This window comes from Chanodichthys erythropterus, chromosome 13, assembly GCF_024489055.1.
Source record: "Chanodichthys erythropterus isolate Z2021 chromosome 13, ASM2448905v1, whole genome shotgun sequence".
NCBI classification, from domain to species: domain Eukaryota; kingdom Metazoa; phylum Chordata; class Actinopteri; order Cypriniformes; family Xenocyprididae; genus Chanodichthys; species Chanodichthys erythropterus.
The window spans coordinates 24,544,041-24,571,968 of record NC_090233.1 but is presented as its reverse complement, the minus strand read 5'-3'; the positions used below and the strand labels follow the sequence as shown (position 1 = coordinate 24,571,968).

The window sequence follows — 27,928 nt, the reverse complement described above, 5'->3', positions numbered from 1 at the left end:
TAGATAGATATATAGATAGATAGATAGATAGATAGATAGATAGATAGATAGATAGATAGATAGATAGATAGATAGATAGATAGATAGATAGATAGATAGAGTAAAAGGTCCGATTTGCCATACAATTAATAGATTTAAATAAATATGCAAAGAGTCATTGCCTGCTAAGACTTCATATCAGAGAGGAGTCAGGTGGAAAAACGTCATTCTGGCCGCAGAAAAAATAAAATATCTTAAATGAAAACAAAATCTCTTGCATTTTAGGACAGATTAAAGGTAATTCCACTCCCTAAAGCATTGTGCGATGGCATTAAGTGTTCCCATTCTCTCTCACACTCTCCCTGCTGATGTCTATTTGATCTGTGCTATAGTCGTGAACGCGCACCGCCAGACCTCCGCTGTTGCTGCGTGCGTGTCCACGCTTTATGAAGGCGCGCCACCGCGTTCCCTCAGGTGAATGGAGAGAGGGAGAGGACGAGTCCTGTGTGCGTCTCTGGCCGAGCTGAAGTGACTAAAATGGGGCTTCGCGGACTGATAAGGACGGGGGTGTACATGACAGTCTGCCTTCTGTGGGTGACTGGATGTTTTACGCAAAAAGTGAGTACAAGTGTGTGGCAGTAGCACACTTTCCCTTTTGTTTGTCTGCGGTTTGTTTCGGCTTGTCAAAATGTTTACAGCAAGGATTATAGTATGCACTATATAGTGCACTGTATGGAGTATGTAGACGTTAAAACAATTTCAAAATATTACGTCCCTTGGTTTGAGGGGAATTTAATTCGGAAGTTTGGGGAAGGTGTTGTGATGAAATGTGGAGCAGCTTGTTGTGTGGTCCGGGTCGGTTCTGGCAGAGAGTTGGGCTGAGCGGGGTCAGTTCAGCACGGGCCAGCGGTTCCGCATCAGATGGTTCCGTGAGCTCAAATCATAAACAAATAAATGAAAAAAATAGAAAATTAAATTAACTTTTTTTTTTTTTTTTTGTAAATATCTATTAAGTTATCCAAAATACATTAAATGACATAATTGCATCTTCTATGATCAAAATGTTTTCAGTTCTTTACTTTTTTGTGGGGCTTAAAGTAAAAAAAATAAATAAATAAATAAATAAATTTTGTCACAAGTATCTGCATTAGTAGTTTAGAATATTAGTGAATCAGATTTACTCTAAAATATTATTAATATTTGAAAACTTTTTTATTATTATTATTAAATACATAATACATTTCATCATCTCATTGTCACAACAGACCAATTTTGTTTAGGAAAGAATTGAGTTAAAGATTTTGTGAAACAAAAAGAAATGTACATGCACGCTTTACATTCAGTGTCACAGCACTTGCAGTCACTAGCAGTTTATTCTTGTCTAGTTTCTCAGACCTGGCTATTTGTACAGCCATAGATCAGAACTGAATGGCAGGGCCTTTGATGTTGTGCCATCCATATTCCCTTCACTTCAGCTCCTTTGCATACTCTATCAGATCTCATCACTAAGGCTGTACAGTTTATGTAGCTTCTCAATGCTAGGAAATCGAGAGTTTGGGAAATATGTGTTGAGGAGAAGCTTATTGTGTTTTTGAGGTGATTACCAGATTCCTGTGGAAAACGTGCTCCACTCATGCAATTAAACACATTGCTCTGTGGTCAATTCCACATGCTGTCTTCCACCAATACTTATTCCATTCCCAGGCATGGATGCGATTTACTTAGTAGTAAAAGAGAGAGATAATGTATTATATACTGAGAGAAATAGAGCCTGACCCTTTATGAGACTATTTTAATCTTAATTTTTAAAGGTGCACTGAGTAATTTTCCCTCATTTAGGGTATGTTTACATAAAAAAAGATACTAATACAGAAAGGTTTTTCCTTTGCGTTTGTTGTCAAAACAATCCTCATTCACACGGATCTGCAAAAACGGCAAAAAACGCTGTATTGCATGCCAGGCCAGTAGTTGGCGATTTCACTTTGTAAAGAAACACTATGCCCCTACAGATTAAACACATAATACCCATGTGCATGAATTTGTGTCACCGTTTTCACAAATTTAACCAGAGATGATGGCAGTATAATTTTCAAGAACATGCAATTTGAAAACTGTTTTCAGGCCCCCAAACACTGTTGGAATGTAAATGAATGGTCAAAGCGCATAAAAAGTTTCCCATTTTTAATTTAAAATGGTGTCATGTAAACACCCCCTTAAAACATAAAACTCTTAAGTGTTTATTTCTTCTGTGGCACACAATAAAACATTATATTCTCTCAGTAATTTTTTTTATCCATACGGTCAAAGTCAATGTCAGCAAGTCAACATTCTTAAATATGTTCCACAGAAGAAAGAAAGTCATACAGGTTTCGACATGAGAGTGAGTAAATTATGTCAGAAATATCAGAATTAACAACGCTATCTCACAACCAATTCATACTTATGTTACGAGGTGGCTGATTCGTACAAATTCGTAAGACCTCACTCAAATTCATATGATTTGTCTAAACCCCAGTGATGGGTAGGTTTAGGGGCGGGGTAGGTCATTCATATGAATTCATAAAAATTTGGCAACTCGTACAAATTTGACAAACATACGAATTCATACGACCTCACTCGTACAAATTAGCCACCTCGTAAAAAACATACAAATTGACGTGAGATTGGGTTGGAATTTAAGGTGGGATGCATACAGTATATCCCTTACTATGAAGCCCACTTTTTTTTTTTTTTTTTTTTTTTTTTGTGGGAATGGTTTGAATCATCTTGACCGTGCCACATAAGGATAATAGTTATTTATGAGGTGACAAACTGTCGGATTTAGTCATGACTCTCTTCCTTTGTGAATTCTGAATTCTGAGAATCCTGAGCCGTTAACAAAGACTTCATTGCATTGTTGATGTGCATAGCTTCAATTACTGAGTGTGTGCACCTCAATGTCTCTGCAATTATCTGGCCCCTCTAAATGCTTCCTTTGTCCTCTTGAATTAACTTGATTTTCAAAACTGTGCAAATCAAGTTTGGAATTTGCTGCATTTGCTACACCCTCACAATCAGATGAAAAATTTTATTATATATATATATATATATATATAAAACTTCATTATATGTCATCTAAGATATAGGTTAAGATACTTGTCATGGAATTGATCTCATCAAATGACGTTGCTCTCATTCTTGAGTTGGTGTGGCATGCATGTATTTGTGTTCACATATCTATGCAGAGCATTTGCAGCTCCTGTGAGTGATAATTCTCTCAATTATTCAACCTCATCCCACTAATAATGCTGTATCACACCCACACAATTCTGACATTTTCACCCTGCCCCCTGAGAATGGAGAAAGCCACTCATAACAGTTTTAATGGGAGCGAACCACTAATGTGCATTTCCTGGCCAGCAGACTACATTCTTTGTGAATTTGGAAATTTCAGAGTAACCGTTTTGAGTGATTTGTGAAGAGTGACTACAATAAATAGAGTAGAGTTATTGCAGTGACAGTTATGGCCTGGGAGCAAACAACCATTATAAACATTTTCAGGGTTGCTCTGCCTCTGGAAAAATCTGGAGGGAAAAAAAAAATCTCTGATTTGGCACATTTGTGTAATTGCCACAACAGTGTCCTGAAATGATGTACTCCATATTTAACTATTTTAAACTAAATTTTTTTTAAATATAATGCATGCAAACATCCTATTAAGTGCAAAATAAGTTAAATATATGTAGGTTATAAACTATAAATATATAATTAATAATGATAAATTTGTACCTTCCAGAAGAAAAAAAATCCAAAATAGCTTAGAATAAATAATGAAAAAAAATTACATAAATTACATTTGAATCAAATAAATCTTGGATCATTTTTAATTTGAAAATGTAATTAATTAATTTCATTTTAAATATATACGTTACATTTGAAGACCCCCTATGGTGAAAATCAAGTTTTTAATGTTGTTTATATGTCTATGTGGTGTTTTAAAATCTGCTGTCTGTAACATTTTTTTAATCAATTTTTGAGCAAATGCATAATCAGCCAGTGTTCAAAACTATCTTCTTACCTTAGCCCGATTCACAATGGTATGCTTGTAGTAATGTTTTGTAATAAAATCTGTACTGGTAGGTTTCCGCGGGAAATTCGTGCATGCAGCTATTCGTCTTTGCGTCATTATGTCACGTCTGTAAACAGAAAGATTGAGTCCCAGTTAGTCGGCTATATGTGAGGACGCTACTGGTAGTGGATCATTTATAACATTTTCTCACAGCAGCTGGAATAATTACACTTATAATTTTGATGGCGGATTGTAATCCAGAAAGGTCTAAATGACAGTCATCAGTGACAACTGGAGATTCACCCGAAGTCAAAAGCAAAAGACTTTGGACTGCGGAGTGGCTACAGAAATGGAAATCTACATGTAACGCTAATACACACTAAATACATTTAGTCACGCAATGCTGATGTTGTTAACAATAACAATTTGAGAACAAAGTATAACAATAATAATAATTTGCGTGGTTTGGCGTGATCTGAGCAAAGTGATCATTAAATTGATCATACTTCAAGACATAGAGTCTGAAGTACAGTATCACCAATGTGGTGACTGACAGCTAACATGAGAGGAGCCGTGCCGATCCACATCCCACGTAAAGATGATAATTCCGCAAATAACTGCAATTGCAGGTTTCAAACAGAGATGGCAACAAAGAGGCAAAACTTACGGACTGCAGCTTTAATATGCTTTAAGACAAACCATGTGCAAATTCATTAGTCAACACCATTGCTGAGTATTTTCTCCTTAACTGCAGTGAACCAAAGACAGTCTCAAAAACACTGTTTGAAATCTCCCCTGTTCTCTAGGTCACAAATATGTTGTAACCGTCAATGTGCGGGTGGTCTTTAGCATATCATTAATTATGCTGCAAAGCAGGGGGGTTTCAAGAGAAGCCAGGTTATCCCGGTATATTTTTCTGATGATATGAAAAAGCAATATAGTGGGTGAATTATGTATGATGTATATTACGATGTTATGATTAACTATATGCGTTTTTCCCTCTGACGTTCTAAGTTGTTCAATGCGTTTCTAAGGATGCTGATTTTTAAAAGGCAGCTGTCTGACTCTGAGATGCAGGGGCGGATCTACCGGGGTGGCAACTGCCACCCTAAGAAAAAGCTTTGCCACCCCAAAATTATCAGAGAATAAAATATAAATGTTAGCAGTATTTCAAGTACTACTGCTTTTCAGCAGCAGCGCTTCAATGTGATGACATAAAAAAGACAGCGTATTGCAAAATAATGGCAAGAAAACACGTCTTTCAATAAGCTGCATGACGGTTGCACGCGAACGCAGCGCGCCCAATGTAGTCAGCTTCATTAACAAATGACTCTTATGAACCGGTTCTTTGGGAGTCAAAAACACAGCGCAGCCAAGTTCACTTACGAATTGTTTTCCATTTGTTCGTGAATCGGAAAATTACTGCTTCTCGGCTAACTCAGAAGTCCTTGAATTTTCGTAATTTTTTGCGAGCTGATTCACCGACTGCCCACTCCACTTTCATCATGGATAAAGGTATTTTGGCCATCTGACGAAACAGTAAAATGAAATCAATAAGAAGATCCCGATCACAGAAACTAGTTAGGTAAGAATCTAAATGTAGTTTAGCTTTGCTCGATTGCTAACACATTATAAGTGATTCAGTTGGCCCAGTTTCCACCATTCGTTCAGTTATCAAAACAGACACATTTCTCAACTTTTAACAATGACTACATTAGGTAGCAAAACTGATGACACACACCAGTCAAAATCTGAGAGAGAGTTGAATAAATAATTTACAGGGGTTTTAAACTTACACAGTACCAGTACTTTAGATGAGGGAAATTTCATTATGTACAGTAAACTGTAGCATGTTGTACACCCTCAAACTTGTGATTGTCAACTTTCTCTGTAGCCATTTTTTATACTGTATTTTGCAGAACTGAGAATGACTGTCTTGTGTCAGAAGACCAATACACTGCTATAGTACCTTATATACTGTAATAAAATTTGGCCAAATGTGCAGAGAATGCTGAATTTAGTTTTACTGTAATTGATAGTATACTGTATTGTGGTGCATACCAAGTTCATACATATCTACTGCCAGATCATTTTACAATAGTAAAATGGAAAAAAAGAAAGAAAAAAAAATCATTGCTGTATTTTACTGTATCTGTAAATTTATTTTTGTATAGTGTAGTAGACAGTGAGCTGCAAAATAAATCCTGAATCCCAGTAAGCGGCATTTTTGTTACAGTGTTATATGAATTGATCTCATTAGTGTTGACTGGGCAGTGCAGTAGTCTGTGTATTTGTTAAGTTTTGTGTGTCATCTGAGGCCAAAGTTTGATTTTGTCAGACAAGAATAAGTTTTTGACTAAAACATTTTATTTTGACCTGGAAGTTTGAGGTTTGTACAAGTTGGTGCATAGTTTTGAGATTGTGTTTATAGTTGTGAGAAAATGTAATCTAATTGTTTAATTTCAAAGCCAACTTAAAGTCTTGTTTAAAAAACATAAATAGTTTGGTCAGTTAGGCCGAAATATAGATGTTCTGGGTGATTGCTAAAGTGTTGCTAGGAGATTCTGGGTGGTTGCTAGGCTCTTGCTGCAATTGCTAAGGTGTTGCTAGAGTATGTGGTTGATAGGGCGTTTTGGGTGAACACATACAGACATTCCCACCTCTGTTAATAACAGAAACTCAAAAATTGTTTGCAAAAACAAGTTTTTGTTGTTCTTTAACTTGCACTAAAACATGTGACTTATGCCATCGAAGTAACCTGTGCTCATCTCTTTTAGTGATACAAGGTCAGACTCATTTAGAATCTGTTGATGTTTTTCATATAGTGCCTTTACTTGGTGCCATGATGGATATTGAAATCTTGTAATTTATTTTGTTAATGCAATGTTTGTGAACACAATTGTGTATGTCAGGCCATAAATCTCCAAAAACTATGCATGGGCGCTTGCTTTGGTGTTGCCACCCCTCATAGACCTCATGCCACCCCTTTGCCACCCTATAAATAATTTTCTAGATCCGCCCCTGCTGAGATGGCAAATGGGAATATGGTTTGTGTAAAATTAGCAACACATTTTTAACTGTTTGATAACATACTCAAAACAAAGGCTGATCATATCAATTACCATTATGTTTCAGATGTAAAGAGCAATACATAAAACACATTTCTGTTCTAATTCGCTCTTTCTCCTTTTCTTCTGAATTAGTTTCTGGTTCAAACATATATGGCTGATTTAAACCAGCATTTCCACTTCCACAGTATTTTGTGTGTGTGTGTATAATATATATATATATATATGTTGTGTATAAAATTTTTGGCAAAGTATAAAACGTAAAGTATAAATATTGAGCACTGAGTACATTACAGTGTCACTGGTTGTAGGTTCCATTTACTTTTAGTGAACTACTGTTAACTTGTACCAACTTTTCATATACTTTGAGGATTCATTTTATTGACTATAAGTGTTCATTCATTGGTTTCAGTTACATTATTACTTAATGAAGTTCTCTGTTTAAAAAAAATCTGTTTCTGTGTGCAGTGTAAACTGTTGTGCAGCAGCTACCACTGTTGTTTTCATCAAAAAATTATTGTGAAATATTGTCATCTTCCTGTCCTGCTGGCCTCAGTGTCCAGTGGCAAGCTATGACTGATGTAACCGGTTGTAACACATCATCACGGGCTCTCTGTGCTCTGGGCTTGATAGTGCCTGGAACAGTCTCACTTTTCACAACCAATAAATAGCTGTGCTCCTCTCCCAGCCCCCTTACAGGGGCCCATAGCATGTTTATGGGGGACTCACAGGGGTGTTTGTGCATTTGAGTGTGTGTGTGTGTGTGTGTGTGTGTGTGTGTGTGTGTGTGTGTGTGTGTGTGTGTGTGTGTGTGTGTGTGTGTGTGTGTGTGTGTGTGTGTGTGTGTGTGTGTGTGTGTGTGTGTGGCAAAAGGGGCTTACTTAAGCTCTCTGCTTGCACAATTGCAGTAGTCATATTGTCAGCTCATATTATCTCTAAAACTTTTGTTGTGAAATTACTCTACAGTACAAAAGAGACCAGGAAAGTGCTAGATATAAACTTTCAGTTTACTATCTTATTTGACTTCTCACATTTCATACAGAGTCACGTTTTTCTCTTCAAAACCTTTAAGTACAGATAATGTTGGTGAGACAAACAGAGAATTAATTTTTGACAATAAGAACAGAGGTTATGAACTGACATGTTTACTGTATGGGGGAATGAAGGGACAGATGTGTGTAACCTATCAAATACAAGAGTAAGTTTCAGCGTGGTGTTTTTCACATTGCAGCACTTACTGCGAAATCTGCTGTTCCCTACGACAGCTGTGAGTTTATCTGGCACTGTTTTACTCACACTCATTCAATGAGTCAGCTACAGTTTGTTGGTGTTAAAAGTGCAGGAGGCTTGTTTTTCAGTTCAAGAATTGCTGTTGCATCAGCAGTTTAAAGAAGGAACAGATTATGTAATTCAAATAGAATAAAACTAACAGAAAAGTGTAAAATAATGGGATAATAATAATAATAATAATAATAATATACACTACTGTTCAAAAGGTTGGGGTAAGATTTTTTTGAGAAAGAAAGAAAGAAAGAAAGAAAGAAAGAAAGAAAGAAAGAAAGAAAGAAAGAAAGAAAGAAAGAAAGAAAGAAAGAAAGAAAGAAAGAAAGAAAGAAAGAAAGAAAGGAAAGAAAGAAAGAAAGAGAAAGAAAGATAGAAAGAAAGAAAGATAGAAAGAAAGAAAGATAGAAAGAAAGAAAGAGAAAGAAAGAGAGAGAGAAAGAAAGAGAGAGAGAAAGAAAGAGAGAGAGAAAGAAAGAAAGAGAGAAAGAAAGAAATTTTATTCAGTAAGGACACATTAAATTGATCCAAAATAACAGTACAGACATTTATAATGTTACATAATATTTTTATTTAAAATAAATCCTGTTCTTTTGAACTTTCTATTCTTCAAAGAAAAAAACATTGTATCAAGGTTTCCATATAAATATTAAAAAACACAATTGTTTTCAACATTGATAGTAAGAAATGTTTCTTAAAGCACCAAATCAGCATATTAGAATGATTTCTCAAGGATCATATAACACTGAAGACACTGGAGTAATGGCTGTTAATAATTCAGCTTTGTCATCACAAGAATAAATTATGAATAAATGTATTAAAATAGAAAGTTATTTTAAATTGTAATAATATTTCACAATATCACAATGTTTACTATATTTTTATTGTATTTATCATAAGAGACGTTGCCTTGTTTTGCATCACCGTAGCAAATTGTGATTTGCACAATTGATACATTGCATTGCTATCTGTGTCTGGATTTAGATTGTATGGGAAAGCCCCATGGCTATCACGTATTGTCATTTCCGGACTTGCGAAGGCTACACGTGAAGAAATGCTCATATCACCTAGTCTTATTTTATACCTTCCTCTTTATAGTGTTTCTATAATCTGCCTCCAGGGTTCATGGTGCCCTAATTTCTTGTGGACTGGTTCCATGCCATTTTCTTTTTCCATTGTTACATTTGTGTTTCATATTTTTCTACATCATTCTGTGCCGTTTGAAATTGCAATGGATAGTTAAAATAATAGTTGGTTTTACTTTTGATGTAGCACAACTGGGGCACGATAACCAGTGGGACCTTATGTAAATGCCTGTACTTATTACCCTCGTTTCATTAAAATACTATCTAACCAAACAGCGAAGCCTTCCAATGTCCCCTGTGGGAGAAAAGACAACTTTACTAATTACGCCATGCCAGTGCAGGATGATGATGTAACAGAGCTGGGATGTTTGGCATTATAAGAATGTCCTATTTCCTATTCCACACTGTGGTACTTTGGACGCCATTCATGTGAAGTCTACCATGCATGGTACACTGCCCTAACCAGCAGATAGTCCAGTATTATGGTGGAGCCACGGTAATGACCCAATTCTGTTTGTTCGAATAGAGAGGGAGGTACTTACAAAAATCTCGCAAATCACTGCCAAAGTTTTCTTTTTTTGTTGTCTTTCGGAATAAGACACGATTATGTTGGACTTGCTGAACCAAATGGTTTTCTAAGGGCATCTGGGAGGTTTGGTTGAATCACAAACCTCTTCAGCACACTTCACTGAAACATGGACCTTAACCAATTGCATTTCCCCTGTTTCTGTTTGGAATAACCCTACATGCTTGTCTTGGACCTTTTTTCACCTCTTGTTCCAGTTTAGTTTGTTCTTTGTCTCTCATATTCATGTGCATTGCTCAACTTTACTGTTGTGCTAACCTGAAATCGGCTTACTTTACATCCCAGCAGCGAGTGGCATTTGACCGGCTCAAATGTCAGGCATGCAATTATTAGTGTAGTAGCACATGAACCTGAGGTAAACTCTGGACGGCATGAGGCTTTGACCAACTGATCTCTGTTAGCTGAGTTTGATAAACAGCCTGAATGGAGAAAAGTATGTGCTAAGAATAAAGGGTAGAAGTGTAAGAAGAAACAAGGCAGTATAAAGCTGAAAATGACTTTGACCTTGTTAAGCTGAGATTGTTTATTGTGGCCTTGTCCATTTAAGGCCCTGTTTACTCATGCATTTTAGTCGATCCAGTTACAAATGTAGTTTGGACACTCATGTGGTCGAATGTGTTCGAACAGCCACGAAAGACCGCCTACTGATCTAATGCATAAACATTAAACATTGTCGGCTGAAGACCCAAGTTTGCTTTGAAGATGAAAACATACCAAGCACAATGTTCTTGCACCATTCCCGATTTCTAACTCGCACTTACCGTGTTCGCCGTGGTCTGGCGGCTGTCAGAGCAGAAACGAAAGCTGATGCTCATATGTTTTTCCGTTGTCTCCCTGCTCATTCATATGTAAATTGCACAAGCTTAATTTAAATTGAAAGATCTGAAAAACATATGCATTTACCCAACCATAAACCCTCCCCTCGGTTGTTCCGATTCCGATACTAGTACCCGAAATACCACCGATACCAGAAAAAATTCTAGCATCGGTATCAGCGAGTAATTAAACTCGTGTAGCCTACCGATCCGATACCATTTTCTTAAACAATATCTAGTTGTGCCCGCTATCTTTGCTTAACCAAAGACTATAGAATAACACAACATGTGTCACTTGTATTGTTTTGAATGGGAGAAAGTGTAACGCGCAATATGGCGGAATAAGTCCCGCCTTCTAAAGCCAAGAGCTTATCGCCGACTGGTAAAGTCATCGCGTCACTTCAGTGGCCGTTAGAATCACCGGTTTCTATAGAAACAGTCAGACGCCCGCCTCCGAAGAGACGTGCATTTAGGTCTGCGCATGCGCAGTAGCTTGATCCAGCCTGAAAAAAAATATTTTTGTCATGATTCGAGCGTTTAGAAACTAAATTTATGAGTCGGTTGTTGTTAGATTTCATTGGTGATTTCAAATATCAAATTTAATCGTAAGGTTGACGAACAGTTTTGGAGAATCTGATGTTTTCCCATTCAAAGAGATAGGAGCTGCATGATGCCCAGGATGCCCGAGAGGCGTTTCAAAGATGGCCGCCGAGTGAAATGAGTGGTCTTAAAGGGACTTTGGCTTAACGCAGCAAATCGGAAATCAATTCTTCTCAGAATGTAAACACAGGAAGTTGTGCTGTGTTGCCATAAGCAACCACTGTTTAGAGCAGCGAAGAAGTGAAAAACAGGGTTATTTATTAGAAATAAAACTAAATAATATGATAAACGAATTAATTTAAAGTGAATCTGAAGCAAACCTTTCCCATTCGGCACCGTTTCCATTTTCGAGACGAATACTAAACTATTAGACTATTTATTATGTAAGCTTTTTACTTCACTCGCATTATCGACATCATTCTTCACATAACAGCACAGTCAGGTGATGGTCACAGGATGGCAGACTGTATTACAGAATTGAATTGAGCAGTGTAAAGTTTTATATGTTTGGTTGATTGTATTTTATTTTAATATTTAACAGCTGAGCTGCAATATCAAGTAAGCAATGCAAGAATTTGTGTGCGCGCGCATGAGGCGCCGGCGCGACCACTGGAACGTTTTTTTCCTAAACTGTATTTTGTAATTTATGGTTTATGGTCGTAATTTAAAAGCCAGACATAATTCATACATTTACAAAAGACATTTAAATAACGAAAACAAGCAGAATGTCTGTTTCCTTTCCTAGACAAGCTGCATATTAGCCTACTTGACATTTATTTTCACTTAAATGTAGGCCTAATGGTGACATATATCATCGGAAAAACTAATGCCAGGGCATTGCCATTGTAACTTACCTAACCTATGATGACTTGACAGCTAAGCCTGAGCGCGTCAGCGCGGGCATTCCACTCACGTTGGATGCGTCAGCGTCACATTTGCATAGGCTGTACTATTTGAATTCGTGACTGGTTGACTGCCAAAGCAAAATATTAAATAGAACGAAAAAATAATGTTATTAACCGGTTAATAGCCATTTCAAATGAGCGTTTCTGTTCAAAACGATTAAATCTGATTCAGTTTCCGTTTCTTGTTACGTTCCGGTCAAAATTTCATTCGTTTACGGTTTTCGTTTTCGTTCCTTGAACCGGTTCAGAGCCCTGCACCCTGGTATCGGATCAGTACTCGGTATCGGCCGATACCCTGAGCTCAGGTATCGGAATCGGTATCGGGAATGGAAAAGGGGTATCGGAACATCTCTAGTTGAAAGTGGACAAAAGAGACGAATTAAAACACCAGGTGTAAACAGGTATGTGTTTGCCTCGTATACTTGTAATCTGATTGACCAAAATGCATCTTAATACCAGGTGTAAAAGGAGCCTAAGATGACTTTTGCACTGATTTTGCTTTGTCCTCCAACAAGATTTTTTTTGTTTTGATTATACACTGCAAATCAAAAGTCTGGAGTTTGCAATCAATTAAGGTGAGGATGAAAATGATAAGACTCTAACTTCTGAGATAGTAAAATGTGGATCCCTCAGAGCATCCCAAACGTAATGTTTTCTCAATTGTCTTTTAAATCTATCCTTTTTTTGTTAGAATTATTACAACCTTTATTGGTAACACTTTAGAATACTGATCGTTCATTAATGAATAACTACACAGAAACAAATGGGTAATGCATTATTAACACTCTAGTAACTACTATTAAATAACAAGAAACTCTGATTAATAAATTAGTAAGTAATATTCATTAATGAAGGATCAGTATTCTAAAGTCTTTCCCCTTTATTATATTAACCAACATTAAAATGCTGCATTCATTTTAGACAAGATTTTAAAAATCAAAAGAAAATCAAATTTTCTTTTGTCTGGTCATATCAGCCGAAAAGGAAAGTAGTTTCGTAGAGGCAGTGCATGTTTTAACATTTTGATGAAAGATTATGGAGACAAACATTTCTTGTTGACTAATATATTAAGCACAATAAAACTAGGAATGTGTCTTTAAAAAGTAAACCAGTTCGTTTTTTAATTTCACTTTTTGTCCTGCATAATGCCGTCACCTGGGGCTAGGATTGTTACCTGTCTGGCGTTGTTGAGGTCTTGCAGTCCTTTTATTCCACCCCACAGTCCAGAACCAGTGCCAACAGGAAGCCCAATAAACAAACAGGCCCCTGCCAAGGTCTGGTTTGGAGTGGTCTAGCCCTGATTCCCATCTGCCTTTAATTATACCGAGGTCCCCTCATCCTGCACACCTGTGAGATATTACAAACAGCATGTCTGAAGGAATACCTCCCTGGGGTTAGCAAAGCAGCCAGCATATCCAGCTTTGATACCCGATGAAGGAGGAAGGGTTGAATAGTTCAGGTTAGGGAGAGGCAGACCGAAGCTAATTTTCTGAACAGAACATTTAGTTTTGTTTCTCGGTGGGTTTCTTTTACAGCTGTCTGTTGTTATTGCACTGAAACGATCAAAATAGGGCAATGCTTTATGTAGTTTTATAGCATCTAAAGACTAACCATCAGGCCAAGAACAGCTGCCAAAATTGTTTACCGATGTCTAATGCTGCATTGAACAAACCGAGCAGTGCCAAAGACTTTCCCGTTGGTTTGTTGAACTCGTGCCATCCTCTTGAACTTTTGATGCTAGAACTACCACTGGCCTATTAAGATGTTTAGGACCGTAGCGTTAACCCCTGGAGTGCAGGTTCTGGGAAGAATTATCTTGAACAGTCTGCTGATTCTCCACTGCTATTAAGTGTATTATAATTTTCTTACATGTCGAACATGTTTATCTTAATCTAAATTCAAGTGTTGCAGAAATTTCCATTTAATTCTTTCTTTTGCTATCATGCAAAGCTATCTTTAAATGTGCTGCTATAAAGTCAACACACCACTCAACAAATGCCATGCCACTCTTTGGGCTCCACATGAAAAGCATTGCAGATAGTGTCACGCAAAGCAGATTTTACTATTTGTTAAAAGAATGTCTAATTTGTACAATATTACGATTATTATCTAAATGTCTTATTCTTTTACTGTGTCGTACAGCTTGATGTATCTAGATCTGTGCTTCTCAACCTTTTTGGCTTCAAAAGCCCCCATTGTTCACAATTATTCGAAGGCCCCCTAGCCCTAATTTTTTCAAAACTTATTTAAATCTATTAACACTCCTATTTTTAAATAAATATAATAATCAATTTACATGACTCTTCCAGTCGTTTGTGATTTGCTAGATAAGGACTTTTAAAAATATATATTTATACCTCATTTTGTACCTAATAAAATATTTTACACCTTGGCATAACTTGAAAAATGTATATTCATTTTAAAAATGCTGACAGCACTTTAACACTTTATTTTTTGACATGACTTTTCCAGCTCTACAAATCAGCTTTTCAAAATAAGCTACCTCATACAGTACTGTAAGACTGTGGGAACACATGTTCTTCAAAGGAAATGGGTTCTTGTTGAGGGGGTACATTTTAAAATTTTAGATTTTTAGTTACTTTAGGTTATTTTAAAGCTTGTTTTGTCTTACTTTATATCATTTTAAGTCATCTTAAACCTCCTTGAATGTCTGCTAAGGGCTCCGGCCCACTGGTTGCAAACCAGCGTTACTTGTTGAAACAGGAAGTTTGGTCAAAAAAGAAATCACGAATTTGCTCCAAAAATTATGTATGTATGGTTTTGATTTGGTGTAGTCTTTAAGTTAGGAGAAAATATTCTATCATCTAAAAAAAAAAAAAAATATATATATATATATATATATATATATCTTCCTGTCTTGTGTTCCTGTTCATAATCATAATTAATCATGTATCAATGCTGTTTGGTTCCAGGCTGTGACGGTGGAAATGCATCTGATGCTTTTTGTCTTCGGTCTTTAGGTTTACTTTGACTGTGGAGCCAAGGTGGATGTTGTGGATGTGCAGGGCCTCATTCTGTCACCTGGCTTTCCATATAACTATTCATCTGGAACTCACTGTGTGTGGCAGTTCTTTGTGCCTGTTGGTCACCAGTTAATCATGGAGATGTTTGATTTTGATGTCTTTGAGAGCCATAACAATCCTGCAAGATACACCACCACCGTAGTGGACGAGGTACCAAATGATGGTGGCACGCTGGTATCAAAAAGCCTCGGGAGTCGGAAGGAACCACAGTCCACACACAGAGAGGAGGTCAAACAAGTGGTTATCCAAGAGCAGTCCACCAAAATGGAGATGACCAAAGTTTCCAATTCTGCCAAAATGCTGTCTGATTCCCCCTCGGCTCCACAACCGTCTCTTCCATTATCCGGAGAGCAGTCAGTTGAAGACAGAAATTCTGTTTCACCTCAGGCATCAAGAGCAGCCAGTGACATGATCTCCACAAGTCCACGTTCAGCCACAGAAACGGATGAAGCTGTGAGTCCTGAGACCCAGCCACCTTTGATTGATGCCTGTCCTCACGATGTCCTCTACATATCAGATCTCATCACCTTCTCCTCCCGATTCTGCGGCTCTAGACGCCCTTCTAGCAGTCAGTTGGTGTTTGGGTCTGACAATGACATGGTAGAGGTCATCATGGAGTTGATAACCACTACCCACTGGGGCCGTGGTTTCGCTCTTCTCTTCCATTATCAGAATCAAACACTGGCATCCACAACCCAACAGCAGAGATCGGTATTGAACTCGGACAGCAGAACAGGTGCACTGCTTGGTGCAGTGAGTGGAACAGTCGTGTTTGCTGTGGCCCTTGCTGGCATCCTTTGTGTGATTTTCAGGTAATGAGGTTTCTTCTACAGGTGGAGAGATTTATTTGTAGTTGATTTTGAAATTACATCGCAGCCATACAAAACATATCTGACTTAAGAGTTGCTGGGTGAATTGAATATTTTATATACACTACTGTGTCAAATGGTGTTAAGATTTTTTTAAAGAAATTAATACTTTTATTCAGATGCAATAATACTTTTATTCAGAGAGATTTTATATGATGCATTAAACTGAACAAAAGTGACAAAGACATTAGTCACTAGTCACTTAGTCATTTGTCACATACACAGTACCATGTCCGTGACAACTTAAGTCAGATGAGTTGGTGTTGACACAGCTGGAAGTATTTTTCACCATTGTTGGTAGCTTAAATCAAGTCTTTCTTCTTCTTTTTCACAAACACTTTGATGTTAAAACACAATTCATACCTGAGCATGTTCATGGTGCCGCACCTGGCATTGTGCAGTCACACAATAGTGAGAAAAGAAAGCGGAAGAAATATAAGAAGCCGAGAGAAAGGGTAGAATAGAGAATAAAGATGTTTCAATTGTTTTTTAAAACACAAGCATGATTTTTCAAAGAATCCATCATGTAAGATTCATTCTTTGTTGGACCCAGTGGGAATAACAGCGTGACTTTTGACACCCACAGAACTGATTTATGAAACTTGAATGAAGCAGTTTGTCTGTGCCGTTTACACCTCATATTAACATACATCTAGGGTGATCCAATCACATTGAAGACATATTTTAATAACAGGTGTAAACGGGGCCCTTTCTAAATTTTATTATTACAAAAGGAATCGATTTGTTTGTTTGCAGAATTTAGTCTTTCCAACAAATGTTTGGCTTTTAATACAGACCTGTTTATATGTTAGAAAATTGTATGCAAAATGTATTGCGATATTTTAATATATTGTTTGTTTAGAGACTTAAAGCAATTTTCCATTTAGTGGCATTTGCTTTTTATGAACTTCACACTGTGACCATATAGTGCAAGCTAACACCAAAGACTACTGACATCACACAGTCCATTGCTATGGATCATAATAAAGGGTTTACAAGGAATATATATATCCCATTCATTCTGCTTAATCAAATAGCAAAATTGCCTACAGTTATATTGTAATAATCCAATACATCCCAGTTTAAATGCAGAAGTATAAATTTTAGTATACAGTATAAAAAGTAAAGTAGTATATTGAACTTTTATGTAATTTATTTTATTTTATTATTAATTTCATTTTATAATTTATTTTAATAATGAACAGGTGAGGCTGTTATTTTCACTTATTCCCTGTGAGGTATCGTGCTAATATTTCTGTCTGGTTATGAATTTCTTCAGCAAATTAAATTTCTTTACTGACCTCCCTAGGCTTCAGAAGCACAAAATTCAATTATATTCGATTTTACAGCATAAATCAAACAGATTAAATTTCCGGTTCACCCTGCAACTTACTCCTACCAAATAACAGTGGTTACTGTGAGCATATTAGAAATTAGTTCTCACCATGTGTCCTACCAAAATTTATAGCAGATATTTGAATGTCGTTCAGCTGAGAGAAGTAAACAGTCATCTAATCATTTAATAGAACACTTGATGACCAATAACAGTAATTCAAGGGATTGTTCACCCAAAAATTAAAATTATGTAATTTACTTACCCTCAAGTTGTTCCAAACCTCTATGAGTTTCTTTGTTCTGTGGAAATTAAAAGAAGTAACCAAACAGTTTCTGGCCCCCATTGACTTCCATAGTATATATTTTTTTCCTACTATGGAAGTCTTTGGGGACCAGCAACTGTTTGAATACCAACATTCTTCTTTTCGCAATTCATACAGCTTTAGAACAACTTGAGGGTGAGTAAATTATGACATTTTTGGGTGAATTATCCCTTTACAAACAAACACGATAATTTTTTTTTTTGTGTGTGTTCTATTGTTTTCCCAGACCGAAACTATGTGCGAAAGGAGCCAATGCTTCCTCTTCCATCAGCTCAGAGGTAAAGTCAAAATACAATATATATATATATCGTATTTTGATGTATATGTGTATGTATGTGTGTGTATAATAAATATAAAAAGACCATAATTGTTATATGTACATGTGACCAATTGAATTATGTACATTTTCCCTCCTGAGCAGTCTTGATCTCTGTCACAAAAACATGAATACACATAGTGATTTTCTTCCTCATTTTCTTTCTGGTGGCCAGGGGTGGATTAAAGTGGTCAGTGGCCCCTAAGCTGCTCTTTGAGTGAGGCCCCCCCTTAATCATTATACTTTACTGGAAAACTGTATTTAGTGCCATACATGGTCCACACGCAAATAAGGTTAACTGGCATACACAAACACACTGAGACAGCCAATACTACACTTTTTCTTCTACATTCCTTCAACTGGTGGACCACCACAGTAAGAAAATTACCACCGCCACATAGGTAAAATGGGAAATTGAAAATCATAATAGTTTATAATAAACCAATATTTAATACATGGCCTAATCAGCGCTCAAGCGCACACATAAAACTTGCCACAGCGCACCGGCAAACGTAATTATTATGAATGTGTAGTGAAAATACATTTTCTAAACATTTTAATATTTTTTTGATAATGTTTTCTGTTTTCGGCTGCAAAGATGAAGATGCTGATTCGTCATATCCGCAGTAGTAGACGCGCCTATATGCATGTTTCATATGGATTACATAATCTGAGAATATTTATTTTATATTTGAATTGGTTCAATTAAAAGTAGACACTTCAAGCTTTCTATAGATATTTCATGTGTCTTTAACCTTCTTTTAACCACTATCGTAATTTATTTCGGACATTTGCAGTCTAGCTATAGCAGTGGCATAAATGAAAATGGTTGACATGATTTGATTAGCAGCTGATTGGACAGATTTCACCCAGATGTTTCATCTATCCAATCACCTGCTTATGTATTTTTTATGGGTCAATGAGGGTCTTTTTTTCTTCGCGGTGAAGTAAATTTAAAATAATAATAATAAAAAAAAATAAATAGTCTGGCCAATCCGGGGCCCCTGCACATGTGGGGCCCCTAGGCAAGCCTGTGCGTTAATCTGCGCCTGCTGGTGGCGTGTATTCAGTTTGTACTGTCATTTGGTGCTTGGCAAGTGTTAATTTTGGACCCTGCCTGTTTATTTAGAAAAAATGTGAGGCATTGTGTTGTAGGTTCCAGAAGGAGTGCTAAATTCAGCGGCAGATGTGAGTGAACTGCAGATGGTTTCTCCTAATCACTTGGAGCAGCAGCTGGGTACAGTGAACGACAACAACAACCATTCCCTCAACCGTGGTCAGTCCCATACAGGTGCTTAGTATATCATTGTCATGTGTCTACATCCTCATTTTATCTTCCCTTCCATATCACTCCCTCAGTCCATGAATCGATCTCGCTTTCTCTCTCTCCCTTTCCTTCTCTTTCCCCCAGATTTATTGTTTTCTTCATTGATGTTGTCAGATGAAGTGAACTTAAGGGTCACTGGGTTCCTTTCGGTAAAGCTGTTGAGTTCATTTGTCCCCTATCTGAACCCATACATTTGAGAATAATTTGGCTCTTCTAGGAACAGATAAAAGGCTAAATTACTGAAATTCAAGAACAATACTGCAAGACTACCAGAGCTCCATTAGGGTGTAGCTTGCTGAAATATGAGTTTCCTTCTGTATTTAAACCACCTGGAAATAACTGCATTTGATGCAATACAATGCCAGTTTTTTTATATGTTTCAATAGAAACAACAAGGTGCATTTCGTTCTTTTTCATGCAAAATTATATGTGAAAAAATAATATGAAAATGATTTGTGAGTTTTTTCTGTTTCTCTGGAAACTGCACCATTTGTGTCTCCATTTACTACTAATATAAAATCAGAAAATAAATCACAGATGGAACTTTTGATATAATTCTGTTTAGTATGGAAGCTTGTTTCTGCCACTGAATAAAAAATAAAAAGGTAATTGTGACTTTTTTTTTGACACAATTCTTTTTTCTCAATTGTGAATTAACATCTTGCAATTCTGACTTTTTTCTCAAAATTGCGTGACATAAATGTAGTGATAAATTTATAAATAAAGTCCGAATTCCATGATGTAAACTTGAAATTTCTAGTTATAAAATCAGAATTGCGTGAAATAAAGTCGCAATTGTGAGATAAAAAGTTGCAATCATCTTTTAAATTGTTTTATTCCGTGACGGAAACAAGATTCCATAGTTTAGTGTTCAATAATAATAATAAAAAAATGAATTGCAATAAGTATCATTAATGTTAAATGTCTATTACTCCCAGTCCTAAACATGTGGATGCAGCCGTTAAACCTGTATTTGTTGATGACTTGTGTGACTTAAGGAGGGACAATATGATTTTGTTAAAGTTCGACAGTAACCTTTTCAAATGAAATGGAGAAGAAGAAGAAAAAACAAATTTATTTGGGCTGAACCATGTATATTTCCTAAACACAAATGTATGAAGTCACTTTATCTTAATGGGAGGTTGAGAATCTAATGCAGTAAGGGGTACTTACACTGGCTTTATACTAAACTCTAAATCAGAAAATCCCCCTCTCTTTAGTTTAGTCCAATAGTACCAGCTAGAGAACTCATTCCATTTAACCTTCAAATAATCAGTCCAATGTGTGAAACTTGTAAGCCACTTTCCTGACTAATTAATTGTAATATCAAGCTAATTATAGTGGCGAGTCACTCAGCATTTTTTTTTTTTTTTTGGCACCATGACAAATGTAAACAGTTATTTAGCTTGTTATATATATATGTGTTAAACTGAAGTATTTACATTAATTTTCTAAATATGTCATTCCACATGTTCACTGTGTTGTGCTCTGAAGCTTGTGACGTGTCAGAGAAGGGTGATCTGCAGCTGTTCTCCAGTGGTCTTACCGAATTAGAGCTGGGCACAGATGAGGTTTTTGTCATTGCCTCTACACCCAGCTCAGCCCAACTGCCCTTCTCTCCACACACTGTGAGTATCTGATTCTTCTTCTGCATTTTCTACATCTAGAAATAGATTTGAAACTTTAATATATTTTGCATATACATTATCATTCAGAAGTTTGGGGTTGGTAAGATTTTTCAATGTTTTTGAAAGAAGTCACTTCTGCTCACTAAGGCTGCATTTATTTGATCAAAAATACAGTAAATGAAATAGTTATTTTAAATTGCAAAAATATTTATAAATGTTTTCTATTTTTAATATCTTTTAAAATGTAATTTATTCCTGTGATGGCAAAACTGAATTTTCAGCATCAATTTTAAAAGAAAGTATTTTTTTTATATTTATATTTCTTATTTCATTTGTATATTTCTGTGTCCATTTTAAGCTTTGTCTTATTTTTATTTATTTTTTTATTATTTTATTTTATTTTTTATTTTTTTCCCTATTTAAAATAATGCAGTAATCAGAGGATGACAATCATTTTTTGTAGTTTTCAGACGTTCTACAATGAACTTCAGGAAAATTACCTTAAATTAATCCACTGAAATCACAAAATAAATTGAATGAATGAATAAGTGATTAGTAATAAGTGAAAAGTAAAGTTAGTGCACAAGTTATTTATTCAAAACTTTCTTTCAGATGCCACCTGGTTTGATAAGTTTGTTGTCTAATGCAAAGAGTCCACATACATTTGAAGATCACTCTGATATATTTTATATTTTTTAAAATGGTGCTTTCATTGCTCTCTTAGTACTGGAACTATTTGACACTATCTGTTTACTTTTGTTTGGTAGTTTCAAGTGTTCTTCATGACACTGAATTGTTTTCAGCATGAATAGCTGGTGCAGTGTAGTACACTGATGGAGGCCAAGCTTCATGGTGTGTGATGATGTGCTGGATGAGGGGCAGACAAGTAGCTCTTCACTAGAGGCTGCTGGGACGCAGAGGCTCTGGCAGCCGGAGGGCGAGCTGGCCCGCTAATAGCTCTGACTAATGAATGCTATACGTCTGTAGCCAATTTCCCAGCTCCAGTTCTGTGTGTGTGTGTGTGTGTGTGTGTGTGTGTGTGTGTGTGTGTGTGTGTGTGTGTGTGTGTGTGTGTGTGTGTGTGTGTGTGTGTGTGTGTGTGTGTGTGTGTGTGTGTGTGTGTGTGTGTGTGTGTGTGTGTGTGTGTGTGTGTGTGTGTGTGTGTGTGGTCCATGCTGCTTTGGCTCTGAAATGTGGCATGAAAAATTTGCCAAGCTGTGTGTTCATCCAAGGAGGTTTGAGAAGAATCAGAAACCTGCGTCTCTGTGGTGTCCGGCTGGGTTCCTGCTAACTGTTTGGCGCTATAGTTTCTTTATCCTTATTTGTTTTTGCCCCTGCCCAAAGCCAGACAATTTGGTATTGTCTTGGTTAATTTATGGAACAAATCCAGAACAGCTCAATATTAAACCCTGCATAATACTCGTCTAGACATGGGGAGCTGAAGAGATCATGTGTGAGAACTGTCAAACTCCTACTGATGAGAAAACCCCTTCTGATACTCGCCCACACACCACACATGTCCAGTTAACAGCTGACTGACACATTTGGAGGTCTTTGCTTGATGTTGACCCCATTTAGATTACTGTCTCTGCCAGGCCGTCTGAAACTGCGCAAGAGAACAGGAAAAATCCTACTAAAGCAACTCCTAAAGCAACAGTTGGTCTCTCTGGATATAGCTTCACTGACTTCAGCAGGTTCATACTTTGGCACTGAAAGCCAAAGTCCCACATTTATTAGTTCATTTACACTAATGCAAGTTTATTCATTAGAGAATATAATTTCAAGTAATTTAGAGTCCGTGATTTTGACCATTTAATGAAGCCCAAATTACTGAATGAGTCCAATGTGTGAAATTTGTAAGCCACTTTCCTGACTAATTAATTGTAATATCAAGCTAATTATAGTGGTATTACAGATTACGTTGTACAATGTTAATGGATTTCCGTTTCCTCAAATATTTGATAATACCTCTTGTGAGAATTCCATTTTGATGAAAGTGGTAAACACAATTTAACACGTATTCCTGCAATGAAGCTGAATTTTCAGCATCATTACTCCAGTATTCAGTGTCACATGATCCTTCATATATCATTCTAATGTGCTGATTTGGTGCTCAAAGTTTATCCATTTTAAATATATTAATGTAATATATTTTTATTTTGATATAAGATTATATAAAATATTATAGTACACTATCTAAAGTGCCTGACGAGTAGTGATCTAAGGAATTAAGAGTGCATATCAAGTATTCGTTCCACCATAGAGGGTTTTTATAGGGTTATCATTTCTAAAGAATCTTCATCTTCTAAATTTGTTCTCTCTTTTGTAGCAACGAGAGCGTTTCCTGAGACACAGTGACACGGGACCCAGCCGCCTTTTCGACTGGCCGACTCCAGATTCAGCACAGCCTACTGTGACAAAGAGCAGCCAAACTGGATCGACAAACAGCGCACGACCACGAGCATGGAGTGTCCGAACCTTCCAGGATCTTCTTCCTCCTCTTCCTCAACTCCATAAGAAATGGTGCAGCTGGAATGCAAACAGCCCTTTCACCAAGCTGGTGGACAGTGTGAGTAATGACACATAAGGCCTATGATTAAAATTTCATTAGTGAGATATTTATAGAAATTGTGTTTTTAGTCAAATCAATCGACAGTACAAATTTGTTAGATTGACAACCTATCACTCCAATAAATGCGTTCACACAGAATGCGTTTTTCCATTCCACTGTGCTACTTTTCCATTGTTTATCAATGTAAACATGTGATAGACAGACATCTTTAACTGTTGCGCTCACGTCTTATGAATCACTCAAGTTAAAATAAGTTCAACTTTTAAAGGTGCCATCGAACGTTTTTTTACAAGATGTAATATAAGTCTAAGGTGTCCCCTGAATGTGTCTGTGAAGTTTCAGCTCAAAATACCCCATAGATTTTTTTTAAATGTTTTTAACTGCCTATTTTGGGGCATAATTAGAAATGCGCCGATTCAGGCTGTGGCCCCTTTAATTGCTCGCGCTCTCCGCCCCCTCCCGAGCTCTCGACTCTATCGTTGCATAAACAAAGTTTACACAGCTAATATAACCCTCAAAATGGATCTTTACAAAGTGTTCGTCATGCATGCTGCATGCATACATCGGATTATGTGAGTATAGTATTTATTTGGATGTTTAAATTTGATTCTGAATGAATTTGAGGCTGTGCTCCGTGTCTAACGGCTAATGCTACACTGTTGGAGAGATTTATAAAGAATGAAGTTGTGTTTATGCATTATACAGACTGCAAGTGTTTAATAATGAAAATAATGACGGCTCTTGTCTCGGTGAATACAGTAAGAAACGATGGTAACTTTAAGATAGAAAGACAGTTTACAAATATCACTAAAAATATGATATCATGGATCATGTCAGTTATTATTGCTCCATCTGCCATTTTTCGCTGTTGTCCTTGCTTGCTTACCTAGTCTGATGATTCAGCTGTGCACAGATCCAGACGTTAATACTGGCTGCCCTTGTGTAATGCCTTGAACATGGGCTGGTATATGCAAATATTGGGGTCATACATATTAATGATCCCGACTGTTACGTAACAGTCGGTGTTATGTTGAGATTCACCTGTTTGTCGGAGGTCTTTTAAACAAATGAGATTTATATAAGAAATAAATGGAGTTTGAGACTCACTGTATGTCATTTCCATGTACTGAACTCTTGTTATTTAACTATGCCAAGGGAAATTCAAATTTAAATTTCAAATTTAAAAAAACGCATCTCTGGACCTTGCACTTTTTTCATTCCACTGACCTGCATCTTGCATTTTTAACAGTGTGAACCGGCCCTTACTGTTTCAAAAAAACATTTAAAAATCTTACCAATCCATGATGACAAAATGATGAAGAACATTCATCATTATTTTTTCAATTTTTGTTTCATTCAAGTATGCAAGCATAGGTGAAAAAAGTGTGTTTTTTGTTTTGTTTGTTTGTTTTTTCATGTTGTAACATATAATTAGAAGTGTCTTATGTTCATCAATATTGATTAAAAGAACTGTGAAATACATTTTAAAGTAACTGTTTTATACTTAAATATTTAAAAAAATAAAATGTATTTCTGTGAAGGCAAAGCTGAATTTTACAAATTATTTTGTATTTTGCGAACTATAACTTCCAAGTATTATTAATGTTGTCATCACAAACCGGGAATGTACATCATGTGAAGGATTAAAATGAAAGACAAAGTAAAACCTTTAAGGTTTAAATATAAATCTATGGTCAGAACATAAAAATAAAAAACAGAGTTTCTATTTACACCAAGTGTAAATAGCCTGTCTTGTTGGCAAAGGCTATTTACACTAACTCCGCCCACCAATGTCTGGTTAGGCCACACAAGATTAAAAAAGACGCATGTCACTCAATGTCTGCAGTGGCCTATGCCGTAGGGAGTATGGTACGTGGAATTAGCTTTTGACGCGATCGACCCGAGTTCGAATCTGCCTTTTGCCGAACTCACTCTTCTCCCTTTTCCCATCACATATCAGAAAGGAAAGGTATTTATTTTCAATAAAAATGAAGGAAATCTTTTAAAAAGTGAACATAAAGTGCCTAACGAGTGTTTAATAATAAAGTATTTATCGGGTAGGGTTAGGGGTAAGTGCAGGGAGGGCTTTTTTGTCCTGATAAGGCGGCGTCCATTTAATAATTTTAATAAATATAATTTACACTCTCTTATTATTGCATCTGGTTAATGTATAACAATACTGAGGTGCAAATAATATCTGCCACAATTTATTTATATATAGTATAAAAAGCTTCTAACAACTATTTGCACTTATTGCAAAGAACTGCTACGTTTATAGTGTAAATAGAATATATCACTATTTTCATGTAAAGTAAATGGCATATTGCTATTTTCACTTAGTGCAAAATAGCTGCTGCCAATAAAAAATAAATCGAATTATTTTGAAGTGCCTTTCAATATTTCTCATTACTTCAAACATCCTGATTCAATAAGAAATGTCAATTAGTTTTTGTTGTGGTTATCATTTTTCATTATATCTATTCTAAAAATACATTCAAGTTTTTCAAAGTTTGTCTTTTTTTTTTTTTTTTACTGTGACAATGTGCACTCAGGGACTCCCAAGCACAGCAACAGACACTGGAAGGGGAAAAGTCCTTTCTGATGCCCCTCTTCGTAGTCCTGTCAACAGCTGCCACTCCGACTCCTTCATGAGCAACGCCTCGTACCCCCTGACTCTACCTGCCCAGCGCCAGCGACGGCTCAACTCCACCAGCAACCTCCGACGCACCCGTTTCAACACTCCATGCTTTGGCCTGCTCTCTGGCGCATCCGAGTCCTCCAAACCACAAGCGAATGGAATTACAACCTCAGACATGCTCTCTGACACCAGCGGTGCCCCTTCCAGCCAGCAGCAGGACCAAGGTGACGTATCAAGTGTGGAGGAAGACCACGTCACTGTACCAGTGTTTGCAATCTCAGAAGAGGAAGACCGACAGCCTCTCGTGTCAGCAGAACCTCCCGAGAAGCCTCTGAGAATGAACGGACAGATGTTTGAAGGCACAAAAATGCCACTGCTATCGAAAAGCCAAGCCACCAGCATCCATCCAACCTCTTTAGCGAGGGGAGGCCGTGGTGGGGCGTTGGAGACGCAGGATCCTTCAGCTCTCTCTTGTTAACAGTGACTCCAGAAACAGTCTGCCAGTGCCATGAAGTTTGAGTATGATGGTCATGTGACCGATTCAGCCAATAGATAATCTCAATAGGACTGAAAACTCGCAGCTGCTCCTGGTGGCTTCAGATGGAATGAAGCACATATTTGGTGTGTGACAATATACTTTTTTTTGTTTTGTTTTGTTATGAATATTGGCATGAATGAAAAATGAAAGCACTTATTGTTCTTCCTGTTATTGTGCCAGCACAGTTAATTTGCTAAGGATAAATCCATCTAACAGTATATTTTATAACCTGCAATCGTTTTAAATAAGTACTCATGTATGTATAAGATAAACTAACCATGATCACGCAGTTCCACTCACTACTGGGAGTTTGAGTTGTAGACTGGCTGCATTGTTACTTTCATTATGAAATTCCATATATCTGCTCTATGAACAATACGGCTTGTTTCTAATCCCTTTGCAGCACGTAGAAGACCAATTAGCAGATCTAGAAGAAAGCTGCTTTGCACCTCTCTTGACTTCCACAGGTTTTTTGTAATTCACCATGGGTCCAATACACATTTTACTGTTCAAAAAAGTTAGTTAGTAAAGCATTTGAAATACCATATTTTCTTAATTCTCAACCTCAAGGGACAACCACTGCATAATTCATTTTTTAAATGAATTTAAACTCTGTTCTATGAATAATTTCAATTAAGTTACTGTTTTTTCCCCTCATATTTCACTTACTATGTGCCTTTTGGCAATCTATGCTGCTAAATATGCACTGATGCAATAACTAAAATTGTGTGTATACAATCATATTTTTATAACATTTTCAATTTCATATATGATGCAACTGTGTTTTCCTGAATGCAGTAATATTGTCAACTGTACTGACTTTGATGGATTATAAAGGGAACTGATCACTGTACAGACATTTAAAATGCAGTAACTAACATTTAATGCAAATAAACATTATATAGTGAAGTTGTGTGGCTTCTGTACAATAATTTTGGAATATTCATAGAAAGGACAGAGTCATATAATTC

At 36.6% G+C, this 27,928-nt stretch overlaps 1 protein-coding gene across 3 annotated transcripts; it reads left to right on the top strand.

Moving 5' to 3' along the window:
• The first annotated feature begins 311 nt into the window (after window positions 1-311).
• On the top strand, window positions 312-27,827 carry si:dkey-112e17.1 (serine-rich adhesin for platelets). Of its 3 annotated transcripts, XR_010896936.1 has the most exons (8): window positions 312-597; window positions 15,349-16,223; window positions 18,165-18,216; window positions 19,410-19,545; window positions 21,076-21,209; window positions 23,539-23,778; window positions 26,334-27,040; window positions 27,361-27,827. XR_010896936.1 is itself a non-coding variant. In XM_067407262.1 (7 exons), exons 1-7 carry the CDS (start codon window positions 517-519, stop codon window positions 26,895-26,897), a joined length of 2,067 nt encoding a protein of 688 aa, XP_067263363.1. In that variant the 5' UTR covers window positions 312-516; the 3' UTR covers window positions 26,898-27,827. The 3 variants fall into 3 exon arrangements, 2 of the variants coding, with proteins under 2 accessions (XP_067263363.1, XP_067263362.1); XM_067407262.1 differs by having other exon boundaries at window positions 19,410-19,530; window positions 26,334-27,827; XM_067407261.1 differs by having other exon boundaries at window positions 26,334-27,827.
• Window positions 27,828-27,928: the final 101 nt, after the last annotated feature.